The 10,103-nt window shown below is 37.6% G+C and overlaps 1 protein-coding gene across 1 annotated transcript in view; it reads left to right on the forward strand.

The window, feature by feature from the left end:
• The window catches only part of LOC102289679 (alpha-aminoadipic semialdehyde synthase, mitochondrial), a gene marked incomplete at its 5' end in the record, with an annotated part of 60,696 nt that overhangs the window by 10,387 nt on the left and 40,206 nt on the right, over positions 1-10,103 (forward strand). The window contains 2 exon segments of the mRNA XM_042214100.1: positions 1,097-1,245; positions 4,896-5,018. Coding sequence (XP_042070034.1) covers positions 1,097-1,245; positions 4,896-5,018 — 272 coding nt within the window.

Here is a 10,103-nt window from a genome sequence, read left to right on the forward strand (position 1 = left end):
ATGAAATTAAAACAGTTGTGATCAAACACCAAGCCTAAAGTATTCATACAACATGTTTTAAAGTCAAATACAATAACTTCAGTTTGTATGAATTTAGTAGCAGGAAATTAGAGGTCATTCAGGTCCCATCCAGGACATGCCTGCAGTTTACCTAATTGATGTGTGTCATCTGGCTTCATGGATCAATAAAGCTGGATTTCACCTGCATAGCAATGAAAATATTTGCTATGCCTTCGAATGATAGTGTGTAAAGGAAGCAGGTGTACAGAAACAGAATTGGTCCTAGCACAGAACATTTTTGAGTTTTTGGCCTCCACGGGTGTGGAACTAACTTATTGTCCACCCTTTCTGTTCAGGTTGTGGCTATAAAGGTGGAGCAGGTCATCTACCAATTGTTAGGTTGATAGTTTGATCCCAGGCAAACTATTCTTGGGCAAGATACTAAAAATGAGTTGCACGTGAACATAAACTAACATACCCATTGTAGTATAACCAGGTCCTTAACTCAAATTAAATCAGTATATTGATCAATTTTCTTTTCTTTATCACCGCTCCTCTTCCCCGCTGTTTTTCTTTCCCTCCCTCTCATTCTTTCTTCCTTTCCTTTCCCCCAGTCATGTCTTCCCCGTATGTAACAAGTGAAAATAAAATAAAATAAATAAACAATAAAAACAAAGGTCAATCAAATGGACCAATACGGCAAGGTCGGGATGGTCCACTTGGTAAAGTAAACCTGTTGGGCGTCTTTTTTGGCCTTCAGACAATAATTCTGATGGCAAAAGAACCAAATGGGACAGGCGGCAAAAATAAATAAATAAATAAAAATTGATCAATTATAAAACTGTTTACTCGCAGGGACTTAGAAGAGAGAGACTTACTGTTTATTGTTGGTGTATTATTTAATGCAGTTCAGGGTATTATATTTTTTTGTTTTGTGTTGTAGAAAATGTGTAATACACACACCATTCCAACTTTTTCAGAATTGTAGTTGTAGATTTAAATTACAGTTGAGATTTCAAAAGCACTACTGAATGGCTGACACACTGTAGTTCAACACATAGTGAATGACTGGACCGTGGTTTCTTCCTGACTATAGGTAGCACCCTATACAACCTGTCTGATCAATGGTATTTATTGGGACCCCCACACTCCTCGACTCCTCAGGCGACTGGACGCTCAGATGCTCATGAGACCACAAAAATCCTCATCTGCATACAACGAGGGATCACCTAAGCTTCCTCACAAGTAAGAACGCAGCACAGGAAAATCACAAATACAGGCTGGAAATCTTTTTCTACTGAATGAATAAAAGTACTGTGGTGGTAGCTACTGCATCTCAACAGTGATTGCATGTTTATCTTTTAGGGATATTCCTGGCGACTAATTTCTTAGTTGACTAAACAAGAAAAAAAATTAGACTAACCAACTGGTCTAACACTAAGAAACACTCAGGTTTGAAGTTACATTTGAAAACCGTTTAATGAAAAACAATAACAAACTCATTTCAAACCAGTTATTCTTCAATAACAAAGAAGAAAAATGTCTTGATTTTCAATCATCCAGGTAAGGAAATCTTAAAAGAAAATCATCTGGACGTAGCGTTTTCAGTGGGAGAAAGGTTTCGTCAGTCATCCAAGTGACTTCTTCAGTTTCAGCTGACTGACGTGGTGTTTAGAGAAAATATGTCTCAGCTGTTCTAATACTCCTGACAGATGAGAAATCACTAAGGGTTTTTGCTTAGGAAGCAGTTGGTCCACAGTTAATGTGATCAGTGAATTGTGGTATGTCCTGAGATTTGATTTTCACTCAGGTGTCATCCACATACCTTTACCTTTGTATTAGATCCCAGCTGGACTATTGTAACTTCTTACAGTGGGGCAAAAAAGTATTTAGTCAGCCACCGATTGTGCAAGTTCCCCCACCTAAAATGATGACAGAGGTCAGTAATTTGCACCAGAGGTACACTTCAACTGTGAGAGACAGAATGTGAAAAAAAAATCCATGAATCCACATGGTAGGATTTGTAAAGAATTTATTCGTAAATTAGGGTGGAAAATAAGTATTTGGTCACCTCAAACAAGGAAAATCTCTGGCTCTCACAGACCTGTAACGTCTTCTGTAAGAAGCTTTTCTGTCCCCCACTCGTTACCTGTATGAATGGCACCTGTTTGAACTCATCATCTGTATAAAAGACACCTGTCCACAGCCTCAAACAGTCAGACTCCAAACTCCGCCATGGCCAAGACCAAAGAGCTTTCGAAGGACACCAGGAAAAGTATTGTAGACCTGCACCAGACTGGGAAGAGTGAATCTACAATAGGCAAGCAGCTTGGTGTGAAAAAATCAACTGTGGGAGCAATCATCAGAAAATGGAAGACATACAAGACCACTGATAATCTCCCTCGATCTGGGGCTCCACGCAAGATCTCATCCCGTGGGGTCAAAATGATCATGAGAACGGTGAGCAAAGATCCCAGAACCACACGGGGGGACCTGGTGAATGACCTGCAGAGAGCTGGGACCAAAGTAACAAAGGTCACCATCAGTAACACACTACAACGGCAGGGAATCAAATCCCGCAGTGCCAGACGTGTTCCGCTGCTGAAGCCAGTGCATGTCCAGGCCCGTCTGAAGTTTGCCAGAGAGCACATGGATGATACAGCAGAGGATTGGGAGAATGTCATGTGGTCAGATGAAACCAAAGTAGAACTTTTTGGTATAAACTCAACTCGTCGTGTTTGGAGGAAGAAGAATACTGAGTTGCATCCCAAGAACACCATACCTACTGTGAAGCATGGGGGTGGAAACATCATGCTATGGGGCTGTTTTTCTGCCAAGGGGACAGGACGACTGATCCGTGTTAAGGACAGAATGAATGGGGCCATGTATCGTGAGATTTTGAGCCAAAACCTCCTTCCATCAGTGAGAACTTTGAAGATGAAACGAGGCTGGGTCTTCCAACATGACAACGATCCAAAACACACCGCCCGGGCAACAAAGGAGTGGCTCCGTAAGAAGCATTTGAAAGTCCTGGAGTGGCCTAGCCAGTCTCCAGACCTCAACCCCATAGAAAATCTGTGGCGGGAGTTGAAAGTCCGTGTTGCTCGGCGACAGCCCCAAAACATCACTGCTCTCGAGAAGATCTGCATGGAGGAATGGGCCAAAATACCAGCTACTGTGTGTGCAAACCTGGTAAAGACCTATAGTAAACGTTTGACCTCTGTTATTGCCAACAGGTCTGTGAGAGCCAGAGATTTTCCTTGTTTGAGGTGACCAAATACTTATTTTCCACCCTAATTTACGAATAAATTCTTTACAAATCCTACCATGTGGATTCATGGATTTTTTTTTCACATTCTGTCTCTCACAGTTGAAGTGTACCTCTGGTGCAAATTACTGACCTCTGTCATCATTTTAAGTGGGGGAACTTGCACAATCGGTGGCTGACTAAATACTTTTTTGCCCCACTGTATTAGTCACCTGATCCAATCAGTTGGTCCAGAATGCTGCAGCTCGTCTTCTGATGTGAACTAAAAGACATGAACATATTTCACCAGTGCTTGCCTCTCTCTCTCTCTCTCTTCACTGGCTCCCTGTTCACTTCAGAATTGGTTTTAAAATTTTATTGTTGATCTACTAAGCTCCAAATGGACAGGCTACTGGGTATTTGTCTTACCTGTTGAAGCCTTATCCGACTTCTAGATCTCTTAGTTCAAATGATCTATTGCTTTTAGCCATACCAAGGTGTAGGCTCGTTCACAGAGGCAATCGAGCATTTGGGTTTGTAGTGCCTAAACTGGAATAATGTCCCCCTACAGATGACACATCTAAAACACATTTGTGTTCACTGGCATTTAATACAGTATGACTGTTATTTGGTATTAATATTATAAATTATAAGTTATTTGGTACTATTTATTTTGTATTTCTGTTTCTGTTCAGTTCATAAATAAAAATGATAATGAAATGATAATGATACCTGAACCAATGACTTGGTGGTGTTCCAGGGTAGGATAACAGAGCACTCTTTTCCAATTCTTCCATGTAAAAGTTGGCTACAATGGGTAAAACTGGGGAGCCAAAGGCCCACCCATGTTTTAGTCTGTAGTACTAACTATTGTATGTGAAATATGTGGAATGAAGTCAGAGTTCCAAGAGCAAACACACTTGGTCAGTGCTGGTCTTGTTTCAAGTATTTTTGTAACTGAGCAGCAAGAAAATTTTCTCATGATAGTTTCTGGTTTAGCAAAACCGTGTACCTACCCTTGTCTGCCAGAAGGATGATAATGTTTTTGTCTTTGATCAGTAATTGTTGATCAATGGTCATGACATTTTGTATATTAATGATCAAGAAACTGACCTCATTGTTCTTCAGTGGTGCTAGTTTTAGTCATTATGCAAATATACTGTTTATAAGGTTGGGGAAACCTGCAATCAGCTGAGACCAAAGAAGTCATGTGGATGAGCGATGAAACATTTTTTGCCACTGAAAACGCTACGTGTAGATGAACTGAATCAACTTTTTGAGATGTTAAATATGAGAATAAATATGAAAACATGTTACTACAAAAGCTGTTCACGTATTACTAAAATATGGCAAAATAACATCTGAAAAACAAACAAAAGCATTGTGATTCATGACATCTTCAATAAAATTAACATCTAAAATAATAAAACAAATCATCCAGCCATTTTTTTCTGCTTATCTATAGTTGGCAGAGGCACCCCACTTATCTGAGGAAACATCAAACCTTTCCCAGGCCAGCCAATAGATCTCTTCAGCGTGTCCCGGGTCTGTGCTGGGGCCTCCTCCCTGTAGGACATACCCGTTTGGATCACCTTACCCCACAGCCTACTATACCCTCATAAGTGTTTTCTTTTCTGTCTTCCTGCAGGCTGCTGGCCATCTGCGACATATCTGCTGACACTGGAGGCTCTATAGAGTTCATGAATGAATGCACCACCATTGATAAGCCTTTCTGCATCTATGACGCTGACCAGCATATTGATCATGACAGGTATAGAGCAAACGGTTCATGTTTTGCCTTTGTGTCAGCATCAACTGTGTTTCTGTTTGGATCAGGGTTTCAGGATTGAGGCAAAGACTCCAATTTTTCCATCAAGCAGCATCTTTTATGATTTCTGTATATTCTTCTGTTCAGCTTGGTTTATTAACATAACTCACCATTCGTATCCTGCTAGACCTTTGTGTGAGGAATGTTGGAGTCATTTTTGACCAGGATAGGTCTTTCAATGCACATATTATCCAAATCTGTAGGACTGTTTACTTGCATTTGGACATGGATAAAACATGCTAACATCCTATCGCAGAGTGATGTAGAAAAACTGGTTCATGCATTTATTACTTGAGTTGGCTTTTAAAAACTCCTTTCTTATTTTATCCTAAAGACCTCATATTTATTTATTTTATTTAATCAGGGATCCCTTGAGATTAACATCAAGGGAGACTTGGCGAGGAAGGCATATTATTACAGTGTTACAAGTTAAAAATCAAATACAACATTAAAACACATAAAACAAAATAATACAAAGTCTAGTTTATGAATAACAGTCTTCAGTTACAACAGTCTTTATTAGAGCTCTGAATACCCCAGGGGGACAAAGACAAGCAGCTGCTGGCTATTTATATTTTACTCCTGCACAGTTGGTCTGGATCACCAATAATTTCTTTGTACATTGACAATAAAGGGCTATTCAGTTATGTTCTGTTAACCCTTTAAGACCTACCATAGAACCAAGTCCGCCAGAGCTTATATTATATTTTTACATGGTGTGGTGCCATTTTTGGGAGCATTTCAAGTTGCTATACATCAATACAACAATTATAGCCCAGATTTTAATAATATGTATTCATTAAGTGCATAGTAATTACATAAATTGCAAAAAAGTGCAATACACTACAAAAAAATTGAAAATCGTTTTTGCTTTTTTAACATATATTTCTAGTTAGAGAAATTTAAGAGGCTTATCCCTCAAAACTGTAAATACAAAAAAGTTGCACAAAATAGTTTCCCACCACAGGAAATTTATTTTAAGTGTCTTCATAGTTTTATTTTTGAAATACACCAATTTTTATACACTGCAGGAAAAACGAAAATAAATATTATGCTGCAAATTTGCAAAAAAGCAGCATATGCATCAAAATAAACTATTTCCAGCAGTGCAATACGACTTCTAAGCATCCCAGAAACGACACAGAAAGTCATAAAGTCAAACATAACTTTTAAAAAGACCAGTATAGGCCCTGAGGCCCTGATGGTAAAAAAGACTACATTTCCGCAAAAATGACGTCACTTCCAGTTTCGGGCAGGTAATGGCGGACATGCAAAAGTTCGCGCTGACGTCTATTCCAACGTAGGAAGTGTTATGAACAGCTGATCAAAGCGTGTTTCTGGAATATTATGTTTTTGTTCCTGCAAGCGCTTTTTATGCAGTTTTTGCAAAGCTTTATGTGGAAGGAAACCGTGACCTAGGACAAGCTGATGGCATAAGATGTAAGTGCAACTCCTCTGGTTTCATATGCCAAAAAAATTATTGCGCTAGCTTACGTGGTTGCAGTGCTACCGGGATTTAAAAATAGTTAAGTAAAACAGAGCATGCCCGCTCCGACCGGCTCTAAAGGGTTAAAGTGCTCTGAAGGTTTTTCAATGAACAAGGTGCAAAATAAGAGACTGCAAATCACAGCAGCTGTTTAAAGGGATTAAGAGGTTACATAGCTGCAGGAAGTTCACCCAGGATGGCTTTGTACATAAAAATATACCAGTGCAGTTGGCTTCTTAAACTTAATGAAGGCCAAGAACAGTACCATGCCACCTGATTTCAGTTCAATTCAGTTCAGTTTTAGTTATACAGCACCAAGTCACAACAACAGTCACCTCAGGGTGGTTTGTTTTGTAAGGTAGACCCTACCATAATATACAATAGAAAAAACCCCAACAATCGTATGACCCCCTATGAGCAAGAGCTTTGGCGACTGGAAAAACTCCCTTTAAACAGGAAGAAACCTTCAGCAGAACCAGGCAGTTGAGCACTTTACTCTTGGACTGCTGGCTTACTTGTGGTTCTTTGGGTATATAAAAGCCTTCACCTTTCAGACTTTATTTTCCTTTTAAACCAGCTCCTGGTTTGGATTCAGGAGACAAACTCAGGAGCACTTTATAATACAACATTTGACTTAGGAGTTTAAGTACCCTGTAATTACATGCAATTATAACATGTGTTATCTGAAATTGCAGTGTAACTATATTTACCCTACAAATACTTCTAATATAATGTTTAAATTATTCTACTGTAACTTAAAATTGTACTAGAATAAGGGGGTAACAAGTCAGTTTTTTTACGGGAAATAATTGGTTGGTTGGTTGGTTGGTTGGTAATTTTATTTCAACATGTGAAATATGTGAAATATACAAGTACATTTAGAAAAGAAATAAGAGAGAAAAAAAATACTATACAAATTACATACAAAAAACCATTCTGATTAATTTACATGTTGAAAGGGAGTGGGAATACACTTATTTAATCCCACCCCTTTGCCATAAATTATCAGTTAATATTTAGTCAGCTTCCTTACTGATATAATTTGTAATAAAAATAGTGAACAGATTTCTGATATACTATATACTATAATATCACATCATGAATTTTTTGTTTGTTTGTTTGTTTTTAAATAGAGACATTCACTTAATTTAAATATTTTCCTTTTCTTTATAGATCGAGAAGATCATATTTTTATAACTCTTTTTGAACAGTTTTATGTTTGGACATTGCTTTAATTCCATATTCAGTTTGTTCCATAGTTTCACTCCATGAACAGAAACACAAAAGCCTTTTCTTGTAGTACGTACCTTCATTGTTTTGAAGTTACAAAAACCCCTTAAATTATAACTTCCTTCTTTCAAAAAAAACATACTCTGAATATTACCTGGCAGTTCTTTATTTTTTGCTTTGAATAGAATTTGTGCTGTTTGGAATTTCACTATATCGTCAATTTTCAATATTTCAGACTGCAAAAATAGTGAGTTTGTATGTTCCCTATAACCTGCATTGTGGATGATTCGAATTGCTTTTTTTTGAAGAGTAAAAAGTGAATGTAATGTGGTTTTATAGTTATTGCCCCAGACCTCTGCACAATAGCTTAAGTATGGTGAAACCAGTGAACAGTAGAGAATATGAAGTGATGTTCTGTCGAATACCTGTTTTGCCTTGTTTAGTACTGCAATGCTTCGTGATACTTTGGAATGAATATATCTTACGTGAGCTCTCCAGTTAAGTTTTTCATCTATTATTACCCCCAGAAATTTATTTTCACTGACTCTTTCAATATCAACACCATTTATTTGAATCTTTGCATTTGTATTTAAACTACTATTTCCAAATAACATAAGTTTAGATTTATTCAAATTTAATGATAATTTGTTTTTATCAAGCCAGAACTTCACTTTACTTATTTCATTAGTCATATCCTCCAATAAATTCTGCAGATCATCACCAGAGCAAAAAATGTTTGTATCGTCAGCAAAGAGAACCATTTTTAATACTTTGGACACTTTACAGATGTCGTTAATGTACAAGTTGAAGAATTTTGGACCCAAAACTGACCCTTGGGGTACACCACAAGCAATGTCCATACATAAGGAGCAACCACCATTTATTTTCACAAACTGCTTTCTGTCACTTAAATAACTCCGGACCCAATCTAAAACTACCCCTCTGACACCATAACGTTCCAGTTTTCTTATTAATATATCATGATCTATAGTGTCAAATGCCTTTGTCAAGTCTATGAATAACCCAGCCACATATTGCTTTTTGTCTATGGAATTTGTGATGTATTCTATTGAATCTAATAGTGCCGATGATGTTGATCTGCTTGATCTGAATCCGTACTGACTCTCAGTGAGTAGTTTATGTTTATCTATAAATTTTTCCAGTCTGTTTTTAAACAGTTTTTCAAGAACTTTTGAGAATTGAGGTAGTAAAGAGACAGGCCTGTAGTTTGTGAAATGGTGTTTGTTTCCAGATTTGTATAGAGGTATAACTTTTGCTATTTTCATTCTGTCTGGAAAATCGACCAGTTTGAAATGATAAATTACAGATGTATGTAAATGGTTTTATAATAGCCTCAATGACTCTTTTAACCACTATCATATCAAAATCATTACAATCCAAAGATTTGTGATTTTTACATTTTTTGACAATGAAATAATGACAATGAAATAATTACACTGTAAGTAAATTTAAGTACTATGTAAGTAATTTTAAGTACTATGTAATTTCATTGTACTTTTCAGAAAAACAAAAAAACTTTTTACAACATAAGTACCCTGTGCCATATTATGGGGTCACTTGCTTAATCGTAATCTTGTTTAAGGGAAGCATGTATAATGTAAACAGAGTTGGTCCTAGCACTGAACCCTGTGGAACTCCATAATTGACCTCAGTGTGTGAAGAGGACTCTCCATTTACATGTACAAATTGGAGTCTATTAGATAGATATGATACAAATCACTGCAGCGCAGTACCTGTAATACCTGCAGCATGTTCTAATCGTTCTAGTAGAACATTATGATCGACAGTATCGAACGCTACACTGAGGTCTAGCAGGACAAGCACAGAGATGAGTCCACTGTCAGAGGCCATAAGAAGATCAGTTTTAACCTTTAACCTTAACCTAAAGCTGTTTCTGTGCTGTGATGAGCTCTGAAACCTGACTGAAACTCTTCAAATAAGCCATTCCTCTGCAGATGATCTGTTAGCTGTTTGACAACTACTCTTTCAATAACTTTTGATATGAAAGGAAGGTTGGAGATTGGCCTGTAATTAGCTAAGACAGCTGGGTCTAGAGATGGCTTTTTAAGTAAAGGTTTAACTACTGCCAGTTTGAAGGCCTGAGGTACATAGCCGATTACCGTATTTTCACGACCATAAGACGCACTGTACTAAAAGGCACAGTCTCAGTTATGTGTGCCATTACTGTATTTAACACACACATAAGGCGCACTGGATTATACATACAAGTACTGTATGCGTATTTAAAAATAAAGCGGGAGCAAACCTGAGTTTGGTACTCACATTTTTAT

Source organism: Haplochromis burtoni, unplaced genomic scaffold (genome assembly GCF_018398535.1).
Source record: "Haplochromis burtoni strain Fernald_Lab_line unplaced genomic scaffold, NCSU_Asbu1 Contig_517, whole genome shotgun sequence".
Lineage (NCBI taxonomy): Eukaryota > Metazoa > Chordata > Actinopteri > Cichliformes > Cichlidae > Haplochromis > Haplochromis burtoni.